Genomic DNA, 22,338 nt, shown 5'->3' on the forward strand with positions numbered 1-22,338 from the left:
TAGAGAAACTATATCGTTAGATAATTGATTTCGAAGGTGATCTGGGCCTAGTAGAATAACTTCCGTTTTTTCTGAGTTTAACATCAAGAAGTTACAGGTCATCCAGGTTTTTATGTCCGTAAGACATGCTTGAAGTTTAGAGAACTGGTTAGTTTCGTCTGGCTTATCGATAGATATAACTGGGTATCATCTGCATAACAATGAAAGTGTATTGAGTGTTTTCTGATAATATTCCCTAAGGGAAGCATATATAAGGTGAATAAAATTGGTCCAAGAACAGACCCTTGTGGAACTTCCGTGACTGACCTTGGTTTTCATCGAGGTTTCATTGTTTACATATACAAACTGTGATTGGTCTGATAAATACGACTTAAACCAGCTAAGTGCGGTTCCTTTAATGCCTATTAGATGCTCCAATCTCTGTAATAAGATCTGATGGTCAATGGCATCGAATGCAGCACTAAGGTCTAACAATACAAGTACAGAGACAAGTCCTTTGTCTGAAGCTATTAGAAGGTCATTGGTAGTTTTAACCACTGCCGTTTCTGTGCTATGATTCACTCTAAATCCTGACTGAAAATCCTCAAATAAACTATTGTTATGCAGAAAGTCACACAGCTGATTTGCTACTGCTTTCTAGGTCTATAGTTAGATATAGGTCTAAGGTTAGATATAGGTCTAAGGTTAGATATAGGTCTATAGTTAGATATAGGTCTAAGGTTAGATATAGGTCTATAGTTAGATATAGGTCTAAGGTTAGATATAGGTCTAAGGTTAGATATAGGTCTAAGGTTAGATATAGGTCTAAGGTTAGATATAGGTCTATAGTTAGATATAGGTCTAAGGTTAGATATAGGTCTATGGTTAGATATAGGTCTATAGTTAGATATAGGTCTATAGTTAGATATAGGTCTATAGTTAGATATAGTCTATAGTTAGATATAGTCTATAGTTAGATATAGGTCTAAGGTTAGATATAGGTCTATAGTTAGATATAGGTCTATAGTTAGATATAGGTCTATAGTTAGATATAGTCTATAGTTAGATATAGGTCTATAGTTAGATATAGGTCTATAGTTAGATATAGTCTATAGTTAGATATAGGTCTATAGTTAGATATAGGTCTATAGTTAGCCAACACCTCTGGATCAAGAGTGGGTTTCTTAAGAAGAGGTTTAATTACAGCTAGTTTGAAGGCCTGTGGTACATGGCCCGTTAGTAAAGACAGATTGATCATTTCTAATAAAGAATTGCTAATTACCAGGTCCCACTGCTGGAGATCCTTATCCAACCAGGTCCCACTGCTGAAGATCCTTATCCAACCAGGTCCCACTGCTGAAGATCCTTATCCAACCAGGTCCCACTGCTGGAGATCCTTATCCAACCAGGTCCCACTGCTGGAGATCCTTATCCAACCAGGTCCCACTGCTGAAGATCCTTATCAAACCAGGTCCCACTGCTGGAGATCCTTATCCAACCAGGTCCCACTGCTGGAGATCCTTATCCAACCAGGTCCCACTGCTGAAGATCCTTATCCAACCAGGTCCCACTGCTGAAGATCCTTATCCAACCAGGTCCCACTGCTAAAATGATAAACACTTTTCTGCATTTGTTGCTGGCCAGAGCTTTCTGACACATTATCCATCATGTTTATCCTCACTAGTCACCACACTGTCTCCATGCTTTCACCATCGACTGATACACCACCTCAGGCTCAGGCATGCTCGCTTCTGATTGGTTACTTCTGTCACGTGTGCAGAAACAAGGAAGTGTTGTGTAGAGTAGTCTGGAGAACGGCGACGAGCTGGACCCGGAGAACCCACCGGAGAGAACCACCGAGAACCACCGGAGAGAACCACCGAGAACCACCGGAGAACCACCAAAGAGAACCACCGGAGAGAACCACCGGAGGGAACCACCCAGAACCACCGGAGAGAACCACCGGAGAACCTGCCCGCCTGCCGGGGTCCAATCCCTGCTCTGTGTCCCTGCTCTGTGGTGTCCCTGCTCTGTGTCCTGCTCTGTGGTGTCCCTGCTCTGTGGTGTCCTGCTCTGTGGTGTCCTGCTCTGTGTCCCTGCTCTGTGGTGTCCTGCTCTGTGTCCTGCTCTGTGGTGTCCCTGCTCTGTGGTGTCCCTGCTCTGTGGTGTCCCTGCTCTGTGGTGTCCCTGCTCTGTGTCCTGCTCTGTGGTGTCCCTGCTCTGTGGTGTCCTGCTCTGTGTCCCTGCTCTGTGGTGTCCTGCTCTGTGTCCCTGCTCTGTGTTTTCAGGAGATGTGAAGGATTTCTGCAGCTTTTACCAATTTTCATGATTTTTGTGACATTTGAAACAGAACCTTCCACCATGTCTGAAGATGAGAAGACTGTGTTCACCTGCTGCAGTCTGCTACGGTTCTGAAGAGGTCAGTGTGATTATACAGCAGTGTATACAGTGTAGTTCTGAAGAGGTCAGTGTGATTATACAGCAGTGTATACAGTGTAGTTCTGAAGAGGTCAGTGTGATTATACAGCAGTGTATACAGTGTAGTTCTGAAGAGGTCAGTGTGATTATACAGCAGTGTATACAGTGTAGTTCTGAAGAGGTCAGTGTGATTATACAGCAGTGTATACAGTGTAGTTCTGAAGAGGTCAGTGTGATTATACAGCAGTGTATACAGTGTAGTTCTGAAGAGGTCAGTGTGATTATACAGCAGTGTATACAGTGTAGTTCTGAAGAGGTCAGTGTGATTATACAGCAGTGTATACAGTGTAGTTCTGAAGAGGTCAGTGTGATTATACAGTGTAGTTCTGAAGAGGTCAGTGTGATTATACAGCAGTGTATACAGTGTAGTTCTGAAGAGGTCAGTGTGATTATACAGCAGTGTATACAGTGTAGTTCTGAAGAGGTCAGTGTGATTATACAGCAGTGTATACAGTGTAGTTCTGAAGAGGTCAGTGTGATTATACAGCAGTGTATACAGTGTAGTTCTGAAGAGGTCAGTGTGATTATACAGCAGTGTATACAGTGTAGTTCTGAAGAGGTCAGTGTGATTATACAGCAGTGTATACAGTGTAGTTCTGAAGAGGTCAGTGTGATTATACAGCAGTGTATACAGTGTAGTTCTGAAGAGGTCAGTGGGATTTAACAGCAGTGTTGATGTATTTTCTTATGAAAAGGAAAACACTAAATTCAGGCGCCAGGTGCCACATATAATTGAAAAGTTGTAATATTATGTGAATAAAGTAGAAACTAAAGTTTTATAAAGTCATAATATTTCAAGAAAATAATCCATCTGCCCTGTTGTCTGCTGTGCATTATGGTATTACTTTGCTGTAACTGATCAAAATTATTGCAAGAGACAATTCAGTCCACGCTCAAATTCTCCTTCCTTTGGTGCTGCTGCTCTTTACCTCTCTGTAATATGATAATATAGTTAAGTTGTTAATGCATGCATCAAAAGGGATGACGTGAGAGATCTATTATAATTTATTTATGATTGTATTAAATATATAATGCAATATCATTTTGTCTTACTTGATATATCAAATGTGAGAAATGATTGCTGAAATATGGTTCCTCCTTCGTCTTTTTTGGCCGCTCAAAGCACCCATGATGTGTGTGTGTGTTTGTGGCTGTGACGTTGCTGTCTGTCCTGCTGTGTGGCAACCCAAAATACTAATGTGGTTGAGGTACACATGTCTAAATTTGTCTAGCAATTAATAAGAAATATGTAACTGATCGGGCGATAACCGGACGGATTTGATCAGCAGCCGATTGATTGGTGCATCTCTACTTTGATGTATGGCGCAGGGTAAGGGACTGTGATCAAAGCCAGATAACAAATAAATTGTTACTGTATCAATTTAAAGATCCCATAAAGCACAAGTCCCACATGTATACCATGACAAAGGTATATTTTTGAATATTTGAGGTGCTATAAAAAATAAATGTCTCCATTATTCCAACCATGACTCGTACATTTGTGTGCAGGACATCTCTGACTACATACATTATGAAAATGAAACATTTTTATTTTATTAATTTAGAGCTTTTCTCACTGGAAGCCCCACATTTGTCGTTTTTTGACCACGGATTAATCCTGCTCTTGTGCCTCAGGTCCAATACCCCTTCATCAACCAGCTGCTTATGAGTGGATCAACTACATCCCCTACCTTCACTCTGTTTGGGTCAGTGTGAAAAAGCAAAGCCGGCATGACGGAGGTTCTTCTTTTTGGCAGTATTGTCGACTGTTAATCCTATGTCAGAGTCCCCTTCCAGACAACCAGAAGAAGCCTTTTATAATAATAATAATAATAATTAAGCCTTTATTAGTCCCACAATGGGGAAATTCGGTTCTCTGCATTTGACCCATCCCGGAGGAGCAGTGGGCTGCAATGAAGCGCCCGGGGAGCAATTTTGGGGTTAGGTGTCTCGCTCAAGGACAACTCAACATGTTGCCTGTAGAGGGGTTCGAACCACCAACCTTGTGAGTCAAGCGCTCTACCTCATGTGCCACAGCCGCCCCAAAAATGTTAGCGCCCAACGTGGGGCCGCACTTTGATGTGGGTGAAAAGTTCTCTGTAGGTAGTTTGTAAGCCAAATATTGTCTGGATAAGTGGCAAAAAAAGAAGAGGGCTGGCGTAGCAGGTGAGAGGTGAAGAGGACTGGAGAGGCTGAGGGGAGTGGAGGTAGGGTAGCTGGTTTGACGGAGCAGACTGGCAGATGAAGGAGAACAGGATTAATCCAAAATAAAATAAAAAACACAAATTACAAATGTGGGACCTGAGCTTGGGAATTAATAAAGTAAAAATCTTTGATTTTCAGTATGGGTGTGTTCAGAGATGTCATGAATTCAAATACATAAGTAATTGTCTGGAATCATGGAGAAATATAAAAAAAATGTATTACCTTCAATTTTTTGAAACATTTCCATTTTAGGGTAAAATGTTGGACTTCAATTTGGCTACTTTGCAGATTCAGATTCTTAAAACAAAATATTAATCAACTCATGAACTATGATGTATTATTAAGTAGTATACAGCTGAATTATTAGGTTTATAAATTAATTAAGATTAGCTCTACCTTTACCAGCTGCAACTTTATTGTGATGAACACATTAATGGATACTGGAAATGACTGTAAGACATTCATCCCTACCGTCCTTTCATAGAGTGGCGTGAGAATGCACTGCTGGAGTTAAACATCGCTACGAGGGACACGCCTCTAAGGACACGCCTCTAAGGACAGTCCCAGTGGTCATAGACAGCGGGAAGGTGGATGTTGTGGACGAGTATAAGTATCTCACTACCATCTTTGATAACACCTTGAAGTCTGAGCCAAACACAGAAGCTATGATGAAGAGTGGCGGTTCCTTCATAGGGGCGATTTGTGCGACGCACTACCAAACACGGAGTTTTTTTTTTTTTTTTATCTAGTTGTTAAGGCGGGTGATTAATCTGCTGTATGCAAACTGGTTGTATATGTCATTGTCCAATCAGATTAAGGTCGCGCCTGGTGTTGCCACGCCCATTTGGGGCGATTTCTGTCAAGCCCAAATTTGCACCAGAACTCTCCCATTGACATTCATGGTACGTCCGTTTTTTTCAAAAATCATGCTCCCAATACATTTTCTATGAGGGTTTATGTGCTCGCACAAACGACGTGCTTACGTCATCTGGCCGTTGGCCGGCCCGAGGCATAAGCGATACAAGCGGGCGCTTGGGGCCTCCTGACCGCCAGGGGGCCCCTATCGGAAAAAAAAAAATAATTAAAAATAATTAAAAATAATAATAATAATAATATTAAATAACTTAAACAAGTGACCTGATTGAATGAAATAAAGAATACATCTATACAAGAAAATTCTGATTTTACGATCAATATATCTGCCAGCGTTACTGCTACCTACTGAGCATTTTGAACTGTGGCAAAATATTTTGGACATCCTTCTTTTTGTATCTTGCTGGTCTACCATCGTGCCTTTGTTCAAGCACCTTTTTGACTCAGTAAAACATTTGAACTTGACTTCCCTTGTCTGCCTCTCTGCAATTGAGTCTCTCCTTTGGTCTTTTGGTAAACTGTCAGCCTGCTTAATTGATATCTGATACCTGAATTTATATGCACTAACAAGTTAGGGAAATGGTCTTGCTACCTAGACAAATATACCTCAGTCCTATGGACTTTTATGGTACTTATGGACATAACGGGGGGAAATTGCACCACCTGAAAAAAATGTCTGGTCATCTGTCTGTAGATAAAGTCCTGAAACCTGCTCAGCAACCATGCTTCTGGACATTCTATCACGTGACGGATATGGTGTAAGCAATGTACTCCATGTCACGCAAGACAGAGTCCCACACCTCACGGGAGAACTGCAATCGTTTCTGCTGAGTCATTCCAAAAGGTCACAGCTGACACACTTGAGCTCTTCATCACAAGACGTAGCAGCGTGCTCCTCACTCGTCTTTGAAAATGATGTGTAGAAGTATGCCATTCAGAGACCAGCACACCACAGCGGTCTCAAAAAAGCTTGTTAGCATGGTGTTCCAGAAATGCAGCACGCAGATCCAAGACACAAATTTGAGTCTATACTAGTGAAACACTCGCCAACTGCTCAGCATCCAGAAAACATGACCCAGTCATCGTCATCCTCAGAGTCACGGTGTGATTGAGAGATTCAACAGAACACTCATTGATCAGTTAACAACGACACTTCTTCAGCAGCCTGGTGAATGAGATGACAGCCTTAAGGGCTGGGGCAATTCGTTGACCTTATCGAGCAATTGATTATAGAAACACATTGATTTGAATGACGTGTGTTGCAAGAATGACAAAGCGTGAGTTCCCCCCACAGAGGAAGTTGCAGCTAAAAACCTCGACCATGATCCTAGAGGCATAGTTGTTCCGATACCCATATCAATATCTGAACAATTCTATATTTAGCTGCATGCCAATGCACTATTCTGGGAAGTTTTGTTTCAGTTTTCTCTTAAAACTTTATTTCCAGACTTCTACAAAGGAAAACAATGTTGTGTGGAGGCAGATCTATTTGTGTAGGCCGCCCCAAAAGAAAATCTAAATTTGAAAAACTATTTTTTAGCAGGCTGAAAGGTCACTCCGCTGTACATGAATGAGCGTCACGTACCTACAAAAATCATGGACATGTGAACAAGCACAAAACTTTGCCCTCGACGTTGTCCCAGTTTTGAATTTTGGCCCTCTCAGCAACTGAGTTGACACCCCTGCTCTAAAGCATGGAAGTATTCTAGACTGAGACCCAACAATGTGGTTCTCTGTAAACTCTGCAAACGGAACGTGTTATCACAGCAGTATGATAGCCTTTAAACAACACTTCCAACTGCGAAAGCATCCTGGGGCACTTTGTAAAGACATCAGCAGCAGACAGCACTGTGATTGTCTCAATCATTAGGATTGACTGTTTTTGTTTGCAGTAGTCACTTCTTTTATTTCTTCATCGCTTCATGTTGAAAGTCATTTCTGAAAAGCAGTAATTATAGTCACATAATGTTACACCATGGTAACAGTGTTTTCAGCTGTTTGATGTCTTCTCTTTAATGGGTTTACTTTAACTATGAGTGAGAATATGGCTTAAACTAACAACGCAGACTGTTGTATTCATTTATTTCCCTCACCCCACACTGATGCAAAAAACATTTGATTATCTTAACTGCGTATAACTTCAGAGATGAAATAAATCCAAGTCATAACTATTTTAAGTACTTAAGTAAAATACTGATTATCCAGTTCATGGAAAGAAATGTGTATTTGTTTGTTTTTAAGAGAAGATGATAGAATAAAAAAATGTATATTTTTATGTATATTTTGGGTCAATGATGGGTTAGGGTTAGGGTAAAAACAGCATTGTTAGGTGCAGCCCTAGCCACCAATGACTTGTTTATTTGATGTTATGTTGTATAGTTTAACCCCGCCATATAGCAAAAGTAGTTTACAATTGTTGTTTTCCATCAGAGCCTTTTCCTGATTTTCAGCTTCATTCATTTCACAGCAGATAGACAAGAACAGAGGGCGTGCTGGAGCTCGTGAAGGAAACAAGCTACTGAATTCTCCTCAGAGTTACTCCAGCGAGCATCCATGTAGCCAGCTGTTTCAACAACTCCGGGCAGTTGTGGTAAGTGTTTCTTTTTTTTTTTTACTCTCATAGTTTTTAAAACATTCCGGTTCCAAAGCTGTTTTTTGCCCCTCCCATAGCAGCGGGAGGCAGGGATGTTAACTCTACTCTCTCATCGACCTGCTAGTTAAGTGATTGTATGTACATGGCAATGTGACGGGCTCTGTTTCCCCAGTTGATTCTGTTTCTACTTTTTGCGGCTATGGCGTAGTGGAGAGCAAGGTAGTTCTCCAATCAGAGGGTCGGTGGTTCGATACCCGGCCTCGGCAGTCGATGTGTCCTTGGGCAAGACACTTAACCCCAAGTTGCTCCCGAAGGCTTGCCATCGGTGTGGACTGGATGTTGCATGAATGTTAGTTAGAGTCTGATGGTGGCACCTTGCATGGTAGCCTGTCATCAGTGTGTGAATGGGTGAATGATATGTAATATATACTACTGATTGTAAGTCGCTTTGGATAAAAGCGTCTGCTAAATGACTGTAATGTAATGTAATGTAATGCTGCAGGCCGCTGCATTCTTTTTTCAGCAACCCCTGCAGCCAATGATTTGGATATTATAATAATTATATCCTAATCATTTGAATTGTGTGTTTTAAACAAATAACCAAATAAATATGCAAATTATAAGGACAGAATTTAGATTTTTTTTGTGTGTTTCCACTGACTTGGGCTGGTTGAATACATTTTTTGGGACACTGGTGAAAAAAGTGAGTCTGTTGTCTCGCTGTCATTTATAGGTCTTAGTAAGAAAGTCAGAATTCGGCAGATCCAACTTTATGGAATTGGAAATCTGAATTGGCCAAGACAATTGCAATTGCTGCATCTTTAGTTTCCCCAGTTAACTATTAACATATTGACTAAAGGTCTAAGTCCTCCTAGCTTCTGATTGGTTAGTTCAGTCACATGTGAGTTAGGATCAAGGAAGTGTAGAACGGTACAGTGCCGCTTAAGGAAGTTCTCCGTCTCCATCCTGCTGTTTCTTCCTAAGAGTCTATCCAACCACCACACATCAGTAGCATAAGTTCAAATCTCACTATATAACTGATGCTGTAGTGCTTGCTTCACTGCAATACCCTTAATGAGTGAAATATAGGAATCAGAGTTATATATGTTTTACTCTTATTTTACCCTGTATGGCTAATACAATTTTCATGCGTTTATATCCACAGAAGATGACCAAACCCAAAACCAAGGCCTGCCTCCACTGTCATGGCATGAATGCAGCGAACCGGAAGACATGCCAGTCATGTTTCGCGAGCCTCTCTATAAAGGAGCGGATTAAGTTGAAGGAGGAGAGCTTGCGCTCTGGAGACTGGGGGGGGAAAGTGAAGGAGCACCGCAACGCAGGCAGAGTGGTGGATTCAGCCCGTATATCTGTAAGTGTGGCTGTTCTCTCTTTGTTCAGGTCTTTACATGCCTGGATTATACATTAAGGGTCCCTGGCCCCCAAAGCTTGTTTGTCTGGTTTCCAGATCAATGAAAATTAGCATGCATAATGCTGTTATTAACTTCTAATCAGGCTGTGAATAAAAAGTGGACATAGTCGTCATCACATCATCCATTGGGTTGACTGCTGATATGAAGCCTTGGATCTTTGTCTAGTGTGCTCTACCCCTGGCTCTTTTGTCATTGTTCTGTCTGTATACTATCCTCTGTATACTGAGGTGTGTAAATTACATTGGTGTTCCTTAATATTGTCATGGATGTAGGCGGAGCTAAACTTCAAACAACACACAAACAACCGCTATGCTGGTACAGCAGTTCTTATTATTAGCATCACATCTTATAGTCTTCCTATCTTGACACCTAGTTTTGTTTATTTGCACTCTTCTGATGATCCGGCACAGGATGATTGTATGTTCTGAAACGATTATAACGATTCACAGACTTCTCAGATGGTTCCAGATTCAATTAATCTGATGATCTGATGTCCAGAGAGATGATACACAAGACCTCTTCAGGGTTGTCCTCATTTAGAAAAAAAAACTGGAACCTGCAGTTCCTTATTATTCCTCATTCATGGTATATGAACAACGTTTTCCATTCATCACTTTTTATATCATTGTGTCCTTGATAATTAAGTTTTTTTTGCGTTTCTCCAAAGGATTGTATGTTTTGTAACTTTCCAAATTCTAAAAAACAAATTGCTTATTGCAAAGAAGCCGATGTTGCGATTGCATATTCCCTGGGGATTTCGGAACCCTTTGCTGGAATGCTAAGCTAGTTTTGTTTGTTCTTTAAAAGGCCACTATGAAATTCAAAATCTCCTGTCTTATCATCGAGAGAAATGTATATTAAAATACCTTGTTAAAGGTATAGAGCCTGTGTGACCCACAGACAAAGTCTATTTCCCCTATTGTTGTAGAGTGAGTGAACAGCAGGGACCTTGTGTGGTTAAAAAAATGACGACATACTTTAGAGGTCTATGGAGCCAATCCCTGATAACTGGTTCACTCTCTGTTAATGTCTATTTCCTAGGTGAAGAAACTGCACGAGTTGGACTTCAAGCCTCTGCTGTTTATGGGCAGAGAGAGGAGAGGAGGCTGCTCAGCAGAGGTCATCACAGGCATCGGGCCCATACCAGAGGGACCTGTGAGGGAGATCATCAAGAGAATGACTGCCCTTTATGAATACTTTATTAGGAGTAAGAACTCATCTGTGCCTCCACATGTAGTTTATAAAGACTTTTTTGTTACTTAGAATTGAGCAGTAGATTGCTGATGAAATATGACACTACTGTGTTAAAAATGAACTGTATTGTGGGATGTTCTACTCGGATACAAAGAACATTAAGTCTACATTTTCTTATTATTCTTCATCTCTCAGATTACAGTGAGCTACTTGCCACGACTACAGCTCCATCTGATGAAGCAACACCAGCAGCATCAGCAGCCACCTCCTCCTCTCTGGAGGAGTCCCTCCCCATCCTAAACCTGGTCCCCGTCCCCCACCAGCCTCTTATGACCCCCTCTCTCTCCTCTTCTCCTCAGACAAACCCTTCTCTCCCTACAACTCCTCTACCAACCCCCTCTCTTTCTTCACCTCCTCCTTTTAACTCTCCCCGTCTCTCCTCACCTCCTACGACCCTGTCTCTCCCCTCCTCTCCTCCAGCAAACCCCCCTCTCCCTTCACCTCCTCTCGCCACCCACTCTCTCCCTTCACCTCCTACTACTCAATCTCTCTCCCCTCATACAACCCTCTCTCTCTCCTCATCTCCTCCAGCAACCCCCTCTCTCTCTTTCCTTCCCCCGTCTAATCCTCCCCTCACCTCTCCTCCTGTCAAAGGCCTGATGAGGACGAAGAAGGAATTGCTGGGAAAAAGAAAAAGAAATAAACACACAGGTTGTTTTATTTGTTAAATGATATATTCCCCATCACCCCTGTCACTAGTTATCTAACGGTCACATGCTTATGCCCATGAAAAAACATTATTAATTGACTATTTATAATGAATTATTTCTAAATATTCCAAGCAAACCATCTCATTTGTCGTTTATTTTCAGGCTGCAAAAAGCACTCGTGGCAGAAGCTTTTCTTTTTTGAGAAAATAATAGAGAGGAGGTCAAACAAGGTGAGAGCAGATGCATGTAAATGTGTTTTATCTGAGTTTATTCATTTCTTTTGAGTGGGGGCTTCATTTGAGGTCTACATAAAAGAAAGATTTCTTGTGAATGTTTGCAACAACCCCACAACTGTGGTCCGTATTTTGAAGGACTTTGATGGTCCGTAGTAAACTCCCTGCTGGCTTCCTTCAGTCCTTTGGAGATGACCCTTCAATGTGACACCTCTTTATGAATCTGTGCTGAGTCACCTCCATGTATTTAGGTTCCCTCTCATTGTTATCGTAAATGTTGGGCTGAAAACCAAGACTCAGAAAGGTGTCTTCACTTTCCATCATTTAGCTATTAAGCTGGTCGTTATTTTTGTCTGTTAAATAAAAATAAAATAAAACTCACAAAATGTAGGCAAAGAAAGGAAACTCGATTCCTACTAGTTAATGGCCTAAATGGACATTTTCAGTCCTGATTCATTGTGGGGACAAATTGTGCATCAGCTTGATACATGTGTCAGCTCAGCCCTTTAATGACCTGTTTGGAGTGCCATTTGAAATAGTGTCCTTGCTTTGCTCTACAGGGAATAGAGGAGGTCAGAGTTCACTGGAAGTCTTGTTCAGCTTGGTAAGAGACTGTTCTTTACATGTTGACTATATATCTGGTTCCAACCTGCAGTATGTGAAAAAAAGATATGGTCAGCAGCAATTTTCATCACAAGCGAGCCTGCAGCTCTGTGGTTAAGTCAACTCTAATCGAGTTTATAGTGTTTTTACCCCAAAAAGAATCCTGCAACTATGGTCCTGTACTTAAAGGGAAAGTTGGAAGTTTCCTGTTTCCTTTTTAGCTACATAATATGATAGGATAGGATCGTTTAGTATAGGATTGATTAAACACACATCCTTTTTGGGACAGAACTGATGTCGACAGTGGTTTTACATGCCACGCTGTACATTTTATTTCTAAATGTTGGTTTTAGCTGGCTAGATAACAGTAGTGATGACTATGGATTTGTTGACCCGTCATGATGAACAGCACTGCCAGATCCATCTGAGTTCTAAGAACTATATGTAACTTCTGTATATACAGTCAAAAAGGGCTGGTTGTGTTTATTTTAGTACCTATATTTCTTTCCACTTCATTACAAGTTCAAATGCCAACAACTGATCAAAATTATATTTAGAGAAATGTATACCATATTATAGTTTCATTCTGTACAGTGAATCTGCAAAACAGGATGACGTCTTAAATGTCACATAACAAAGTAACAATAATGGCAAAGAATTAAATCAGACTCATACATGCTAATTAGATCTTTATCCGGTTTCAATAGGCAAAGGTTTAACTTGAATCTCAACCAATCAGATCAATCAAATGTATTAATCATTGCCATGTGTGCTCTTTTTCACAGTGGCAAAGAATGGGAGGACACCTGGGAGCCTGCTGTTAATTTTTCTATCTAGCTGTTACTCTAGTTATTGTTTAAAGAAATCTGTTTTTATTGACTTGTTTATATGTAATTGGAAAAGATCTTGTGCACTATAAATGATGTCTTGTTTGCTTCATACTCTTTGTTCTGTGTCTAACTTCGTCCCTTTTTGTTGTATTTTATCATTTTTGTGTTACTTTTCATAAATTCCTATTCTTATTTATTTCTTAATCTGTATGTATTATTTTTGCTTTATTATGTAGATATTAATTTATGTATGTTGGGGGGTTAATAAAAACATTTTTAAGAAAAAACTTTTTTTCATTACCCTTGCTGGACATTGGAAAATATAAATATGTTTTAATGTCGGAATGTTGAGATAAGGCTGAGTGTTATAAGGACATATTGTGCTCATTTTCAGGCTCAGACTTTTGGTTTCTGTTAGAACGTGTGGAAAGCTTTAGACGATACCCACCCAGACAACCTGTTCATACCAGCTGGAAGAGATACAGACGTACGTATCAGCTGTCGACCCAGCAGACTTCAGAACAGCTTCTTTCCTCTGGCTTTAAAACTCCTTAAATCATCCTCCACCCTCCACATATGATAGCGTTTTTTTGTTTTCTTGTGTAGCAAATCGGGACTACAATCTCAATTTCGTTGTGCAACCCTGTCGTACAATGACAAATACAAATAAACCTTGTATCCTTTAATGCTCAAAAGTCTGTCTGAATTTACCCATATTCTCCCTCTGTCTAAAACGCTCTGGTGAAGCATCGGTCTCTTTAAGACCCCCCTCTTGAAAAAGCCCAGTCTGCTCTGATTGGCTTGCAAGAGAAAAATGCAAAGGTACATTACATTACATTACAGTCATTTAGCAGACGCTTTTATCCAAAGCGACTTACAGTCAGTAGTATATTACATATCATTCACCCATTCACACACTGATGACAGGCTACCATCAAGGTGCCACCATCAGACTCTAACTAACATTCATGCAACATCCAGTCCACACCGATGGAAAGACTTCGGGAGCAACTTGGGGTTAAGTGTCTTGCCCAAGGACACATCGACTGCCGAAGCCGGGTATCGAACCACTCTGGAGAACTACCTTGCTCTCCACTACGCCACAGCCGCCCGGTAGTTCTCAATCCGTGGGTGGAGATACTCAGATGAAGGGTGGTGCATTCTAACGTGCCTCTCTGTGACATTAAAAAGGGAGTCACTGATGTGGGTCGGAAGGCCCTCCAGATACACAAATTATTGTGCACAAGTACTGAAGACTGATTATTTATATTATATGTCCCATTTAAGATTGCATCGAGAGGAACCACAATCACAGATATAATTAACAATATTTACTAGTAGTAGTCATAAAAGGGTTTTCCTCTGCACGTAGTGCAGTAACGTACCATTTATAGTCTGAACGTCTCAGGACAAGCTAGTTTCACGTGTATTTCACACTTTGACAAAGTCTCTGTAAAAATAATAATTTGTTTTTGTTTATTGTCCCACAATGGGGAAATTATTTCTCTGCATTTAACCCATCCCAAATCCCGGGGATCGCTCAAAGTGCTGCTATACGGGACAAGCGCTCTACCTCATGTGCCACAGCCACAGCCACAAATCCCTCAAAGTGCTGCTATTGGCCTTACACACTCATACTTGTGTCCAATTGTTTATGATTTTTGAAACTTTTACTTTACATATAAGCATCATTTTTTATTAATACAGAATATAAGAAGTGTTTATAAAAGGATGATGTTCTGTTTTAAGTACACCTGTAAGATAGTACTAGTGGATTAATTGACTAACATTAGTTTTGGACTGCTGGTTGGTTTCAATTCTGTGACAGCATTCATCATTACTTTCTGCACGCTTTCAAAGCATTAATATATAGAATACTAAGCTGATTGTTCCATAATTAAAAATGTATAGTTTTCCAGCCAAAGCCTAAAATAAATGGTTACGAATGAGCTCCACCCCAACAACTACAACAGGACAATGCTGCATTTATGTTATTGCATGACTAATAGTGTATATGAAATGTATATGTAATGGTGCTGTAACAGGGGACATTCTTTTGCATTGAGACATTTTTTGGGATGTTTGCTTTTGTTGTGGATATAGTGACCAAAAAAAAGTCACCTGTATATATTGCAATCCTGCTGACCACAGGTAAATGTGACCTCACATCTGGATGAGGTCAAAGGGCACACAGAGGCTGGCTATATTTATATATTGTAGCGTTGTTAATGACTACGTTCAAATAAAAATATTGCTTACATAAAAATTGCGGGGCACCACTTCTGAATAGAAGAAACAAATATAAATATGATCAATAATTTGGTAACAAATTATCCAGTCTCAATATCTCAGGCGCAAGTCCTGATTTCAGTGACCTTACAGTTCCCACCTTTTGAATCAATATGACAGACAACGGCTTGGCGATAAATGAGTAATTTATTAAAAAGGTAATTATATGAACATACGACAGGATTATTAATTAAAGAAGAATACAAAACATGAATGAATGGGTATCAAATAAACAGGCAATATTATATCAAATAGTGAAGGAAAGTTGCGGGCTCCTCTTTCTCTGATCCCTACACTACCCGGTCAATCTATATTATTATTCAGAGCTTCTATATCTCCAACCCCAACTCTGGATCATAGTACAGTTGAGATGTTCCTACTTTGTGCCGAGGGGTCCAGATGCCTTTTGCGGGTCTCTGCCGTTGCTTCAGCGGTCCTGGTGGTTTCAGCTCTGCTGTCGGACTCTCCGGTCTGTCGGAGGTGAAGAGGGTGGAGTTGAGGGTTCACAGACCTGTGGCTCTCAGCTGGCTCTCCGCTGTCTCCGGGGTTCTCATTCAGTCAGCAGGCAAAAGTCTCTGAATTCTTTGTGTCTTGCTTCAAGACGGGCGTTGGATCCGGTCCGGTGTTTGGAGAGGGATATAGCTCTGAATAGTTTGATAACACAGGCTATTCGTTGATATTCTCCAACTAATCTCGTTTGGCCTAAACGATAATAATTAAAGTTGATATCTCACGAGATCAACAGATGTCCACTAAAATAAAATAAGGCTTGCTTAGAAGAATAATTCTAAGATGCTTCAAGGAGTTTGAGGAGGAAAAATACTGACAAAACTGCTGTTTCTAAAAATAAAATAACGGTCACGTGTTAGGATCTCCGTCAGACTAAAAACGTACACCTAACATAAACGAACAACGAAAAACACAAGAGGACAAGAGGAATAAGAGAGCGAACAAAGGAAATCTCCTGGTTTTATCTGTTCAGGATAGGTGTTGGGTCCCAGGGTGTGGCTTGATTTTATGGCTTTGTTTTTGCCAAGATTTCGGATTCCTTTGTTTCCTAGTTTCGGTGTGTTCTGGTTTGGTAGTTTAACTAATCCAACATTTTAAACAAATAACTCACATACTTTTCTTCACTATGAGCTCAATAGACCTTACACACTTGTACGGATGCAGAGATGGATTTCAGTTACATACATTTGGTATACAGAATTAACAGAGGTTATGCATGTCAGATATGTGTTATTCCCAAGTGACCACTGGAGGGCAGTATGGTCACATGATGAATCCAATCTGAAATATCTGACAATGATTTTAACTCTGTTTTCCACTCCACAATTATGGGAAAAATATGTGCTATCCTGAAATCAAATGAAAAGTACTTGGGGTTATTGAAGGTTTCACAGACTTGTGCAGTATTATACAGGGATACAAGAAATTATTGCAGGAATACATAGTGTGGTTCTGGTTCTCTTTGACCCCTGTTAACCTTTTGTTTTAGTTCCTGGCTGGGCAAAAGGGAGGGGGGAGTGTTTATGCATATAGACAAAAGACAGACTGGAGTTAATCACTTCTTGTTTTCCTTTCCAGTCGTCGGTCCCGTAAACCCCCACTCTGGGGCCTTGCTCTCAAGGCTGTGGCTAATAGCCTTGCTCTCAAGGCTGTGGCTAATAGCCTTGACACCTTTACGGCTGCAGATATATCTTTATTGTCTGTTGATGTGGAGGTCCCTGAGAAAGGTTATTGGAGTTTCCTTGGGGGGTGATAGGTGAGAAGAAAGAGGGGAAGAGGAATGTTTCAGGAGATCAAATGGAGGAGCCTCCATTTGATAGTTATACCAGGCTCGTCCAGCTTCGCTACAATATATATCTTGTACCAGGTCTTGCAAAATCATTTTAGTTGGGATTGTGAATAAGCTAAGAAACCCAAAGTATCGTAATAACATCCCACACCTTGTGTGTGGTTGCTCTTGGATGTGAAATTTGAACTTGAAGGTGTCTGTCTCTATGCACCATTGTCGTCCAAGAGCCCGTTCAACTGGCAAGTTGTCTCTGTCTAGATCCAACTCCTTGAGGTTCTTGGGTCTATGTTATTCTGGAATAACCAATAGCACCTCACCACTGTTGCTGATCCACTTTGTTAGATTGAAACCTCCTAACTTGCAGATAGCTGTGAGGTTCTTGACTATCAGAGTAGCATCTTCTTTAGAAGGCAAACTTTTCAAAAGATCATCCACATAAAAATGTCTTGTGAATTACTTCTGCTGGAAATCTGTTTTGATAATCATTAGCAATTTTTGTTAGAGCATGATATGCACAGCTAGGAGAAGATACTGTTCCAAATGAATGGACAGTCATATGGTACTGTACAAGTTCTTGCTCCGGGTTCCCTTCTGGCCACCACAAAAACCTCAAAATGCTTGAATGTTCTTCTGCAACTTTCACCTGCCTGAACTGTGTCAAAACTCCTAACAAAGAGCTTGTCTGGTTTGGTCTTTGCAGAAGCTGACTGTTCCATGGCGAGGGAGATACCAAATGATTCATCAGATTGTTCCAACTGATGCTCTGGCACCTTTTCAGCATATCCTTTGTCATTAACTTCAGTCACAATCAGAATCAGAATCAGAATGAGCTTTATTGGCCATGTATGCGTATGCATACAAGGAATTTGACTCCGGTTTCTTCCTCTCACTAATACAAAGAAACAGACAAATAACACAAATACAAGGAGATCCAAGAGCAACAAAGGATCAACATTAACTATTATGTACACATGAAATATAAAATGCAAAAGTATATACAGTGGGTAAAATAAGTATTGAACACGTCACCATTATTCTCAGTAAATATATTTCTAAAGGTGCTATTGACATGAAATCCATACATACAAAGAAAACAAAACAAATAAGTTCAGAAATTAAGTTATGTGTAATACAATGGAATGACACAGGGAAAAAGTATTGAACACATGAAGAAAGGGAGGGGCAAAAAGGCATGGATTGAACACCAGACGTGCTGCAGCTTTCTGGACGAGCTCCAGAGGTCTGATGGCCGACGCCGGGGCTCCGGCAAGTAGTGAGTTGCAGTAGTCCAGGCGGGAGATGACCAGAGCCTGGATGAGCACCTGCGCCGTCTCCTCAGTGAGGAAGGGGAGAATCCTCCTGATGTTGTAGAGGAGGAATCTGCAGGAGCGTGTGACCGATGCAATGTTTGCTGAGAACGACAGTTGGTCGTCCAGGGTCACACCCAGATTCCTCACAGTCCGAGTTGGCGTCACCACGGCATCATCAATGGTGATGGACAGGTCTCGGTGCGGGCAACCCTTCCCCGGGAGGAACAGTAGCTCGGTTTTGTCCAGGTTGAGCTTCAGGTGGTGTGTCGCCATCCACTTCGAGATGTCAGCCAAGCACGCAGCAATGCGTGCCTCCACTTGGGTGTCACCGGGAGGAAATGACAAGACCAGCTGGGTGTCATCGGCATAACAATGGTAAGAGAAGTCATGCGAGCGAATAACAGAAGCCCCCCTCCAGGTCACCTGGTAGGATCGGCCTGTCAGGTAGGATGCAAACAGGAACATTACAACAAGGTATAGCAGAATATGATAAAATACACTACAGTTGTAACACTCCTGTCAAAGCAATGCATACTCCTGTAGCCCTTTAACATCTTCTGCCTTAACAGCAGGCCATTCAATGATTTTGTCCACATAGGCAGCTGTGACCTTTAATTCATTTCCAAAATGTTTTCCAAGAAGGTCTTTGGCCACAGCATAACCTCTTTCTGGAGCCATATGCTGGCAGCTCCATACAAGATCTTTCTCCAGATAATACAAAGAGTCTCGTCTGTTGTTTGTTTTAGCTTCCACACAATATTCAAACGCTCTGATGAATGATCTAAATTGTAGAGGATCTCCATTGAAAAGAGGAATTTCTCAGTGTGATAGAAACAGCGAGTTCTGTGTCTGTACAAGGAGTGCTGTTACTTCATTTTGTCTTTGTAACAGACTGCAGTGATCTCCAGGTTTACGATTGCATTGGGAATGTGTTGCTTGCTGACCATCAGGAAATAAATCTGATCAATGAGATTTTATTTCATCAGATGTTTGCCAATTGAAGTTTGGCTGAGTAGCTTCAATTCAATTCAATTCAGTTTATTTTGTATAGCCCAGAATCACAAATTACAAATTTGCCTCAGAGGGCTTTACAATCTGTGCACATGCGACATCCTCTGTCCTTCCCTCAGTAGCTGCATTTGTATTTTCATATTTGTCCACTTCCATAGTTTTTTCCACTGTTGATCGAGCGTTGGCAGACAATGAATAATTCTGCTGAGATGATTATTTTTGTTGTGGGTAATATTGTTCAGCATGATGATTGAAAGCTGCTCCTTGTTTTAAAACACCGCTAGTTTTGTTGTAGATGCTGCTATTTCAGTGTCAATTGCCAGTTGCTCCTTTTTCCTTAGTTGCTAGGCTTGCTCCTCCAAAAGATGTTTTTTTCTGTAGTGCTGCAGAACATTTCATGAGTGCAAAACGTTTCTGCCTCTGCCTGAAGCTGTGCAGATGACGTTGTAGACTCGCTGCTTTTTGAGACGATACTTTTTCAACCTGAGCATTTGTTGGAACATTTGATTCAACATTTGTAATGCTGTCGAGGCTCCACATTAACCCCATTATTATGAATATTGACAAATTCAGCATTAAGGCAACTTTCATTGCAAGACAACCATTTGTTTACATCAGCATAAAGTCATTGGCACTGAGAAGAGAGAATTACATTTTTCAAATGTACCTTTTACCTCTTTTACATAACTTTTATCACCCATCAAATCAACAAAACCTCTTTGAGATTGTGTGCTGTTTGAAATTTCACCTTTCTTTCTTTATTGCACAGGTTGATAATTATTGATAAAAGTAGTTTTTCTGTCAATTTCACACTCCTCTTTTTTTTTTAAACAGAGTAGTCCATATCACCTGACTGAGGCTCTGTCACAATGGCCGTTCTTTTGCTGGAGGTAGTGCTACACATACCTTGGCGTTGGCCGGCTCACAGGTGTTCTGATGTTCCGTTTTCCTTCACAAGTGAACCGCAGCTCCGGTGCGTAACAGGAGAGGATGAGCAGACTCTTGCAAACAATGACACAATGTCCAGTATTCTTAAAATAAAGGCTATGTATTACCAACAATCGCAGGATTTCCTAAAACAAACAATTTCTCTGTCATAAGTCTATTTTCTAAATCATAGATAAAATAAATCATAACATTCACCAACCCAACATGTACCCATCAAGCATTAATGATGTGTTTTAATGTTGTAAAGTCTTATGGTGGTTGTTGTACAGTGATTATGTACTGTGTTTTTACTACAGTCCTGTGATTATTTACATATCTCCTCCTGGCAGTTAAATCTAACTGCACTATATTTTATCAGAAATCAAAGACTGCACCAAACTCTTCATAATGAGTTGTGTGGCAAAGAAAGGTGTGGTAGGCTGATGAAATAAAGTATTTTCAGCTCTGAAGATGTTGGTTTTAAAATGTAAATGTTAATATAATCTGTATATTTATTTCCAAATATTTTATACATTGTGGACTTTGACTTACTGCAAGCTGTGCATTTTAATATCAATTAAATATAAATATTATGCCTACCAAAAGATAGTACAACTATCTGTAGAGTTGAAAGCTGAGGAATCCTTTAGCAATTATCATGTCTACCAAATTTATGTTTAAAAACAAAATGCTTTTATAGTTCAGGACAAGAAACCAGGAAAATATGCACAGGTTTAGAATCAGCTTTAATTCAACAATACAGGGATTCTAAATGGCGTCTCACACACACAAACTAATAATAAAACAATATTAGTTGAGATAACGAAGGTCTCAAAACTAGATTTTGATTGATAACCTCTTGAGTAATAAAGCACACATGAAGGCAGTTGATATTGTGATTTAGTGCTGCAGATTCTCAAATATAATGACAATGGATCATATCACCATCGCATCTGCTACACTGTGAACATGGGGTTTACTGGGCAGCTGGAGGCCCAGGGCAGCCGGTCAATCATCCCGGGCCAATCAGAGCGCATCAAAGGGTTTCATAATTCAAGAGTCCCTTTTTTCATCTATCTGGTTATACTCTGTGAGTCTGGTGGCCTCAGGTTTACAATGTGTTCTCTACTGTAGCCTACAAGCTGTGGTCTGCGTTGATAGATTTCTGTTGTCCTGATGGCATTGTCAAATGAAATGACACTCTGTTATTCAGTGGTAGTTCCAGCCTGATCCTCTGTCTGACCCTCTCCTCTTCACAGACCCTCACCACCCAGTGATGACAAAACAACTCCCAACACAAAGCTCTCATTTTTCTATTCCTTCACCTTCACACGCAGAAAGAGGACAGGGGAAGCGGAGATATTATGGTTAAGCAACCTTAAAAGTTGCTGAATTACAAATATTTTTTGACATTTGGACAAATTCCAAATGTCAAAATATCCAGATATTATCTTTAATAAATTGAGACGCATAGTTTTAATGTTAGTTATACAATAAGAGCTTTGTTTCTTTTCTTGAGACGTTTAGGGAAAATATGTATATTGCCTTAACTGCTGAACATCCGCGTGGTGCATGATCACGACACTTGATAACAACTGACTAAGGCTCTTTGATTACTGCACAACAAGTTGCCCATGAGCAAGACATCGGCAGAATCCTGACAGTAGCTCAGCTCCTGGCAGTCGACATGGAGATTCATGAAGGAAAAATAAAAGCACAGACACTGAGCAGTCTTTTCTTCCACTCAGAATCTTTTTGCTCCCTAACGTCCCTGAAGCTCACGTCCTTACGAGCCGTGTTAGATTGATATCAGGTTGTCTCACGAACTCCGCCCTGGTAGAGGCACCATGACATGCACTGTGTCCTGTTAGC

At 40.6% G+C, this 22,338-nt stretch overlaps 1 protein-coding gene across 1 annotated transcript; it reads left to right on the plus strand.

Moving 5' to 3' along the window:
* Nucleotides 1–5,171: 5,171 nt before the first annotated feature.
* Nucleotides 5,172–13,740, plus strand: LOC129116220 (uncharacterized). The gene is made up of 8 exons (XM_054627219.1): nucleotides 5,172–5,249; nucleotides 8,003–8,125; nucleotides 9,294–9,500; nucleotides 10,603–10,768; nucleotides 10,951–11,466; nucleotides 11,628–11,695; nucleotides 12,259–12,302; nucleotides 13,087–13,740. Exons 3-8 carry the CDS (start codon nucleotides 9,297–9,299, stop codon nucleotides 13,136–13,138), a joined length of 1,050 nt encoding a protein of 349 aa, XP_054483194.1. The 5' UTR covers nucleotides 5,172–5,249; nucleotides 8,003–8,125; nucleotides 9,294–9,296; the 3' UTR covers nucleotides 13,139–13,740.
* Nucleotides 13,741–22,338: the final 8,598 nt, after the last annotated feature.

The sequence above is a fragment of the Anoplopoma fimbria genome, unplaced genomic scaffold, assembly GCF_027596085.1.
Source record: "Anoplopoma fimbria isolate UVic2021 breed Golden Eagle Sablefish unplaced genomic scaffold, Afim_UVic_2022 Un_contig_7987_pilon_pilon, whole genome shotgun sequence".
NCBI classification, from domain to species: domain Eukaryota; kingdom Metazoa; phylum Chordata; class Actinopteri; order Perciformes; family Anoplopomatidae; genus Anoplopoma; species Anoplopoma fimbria.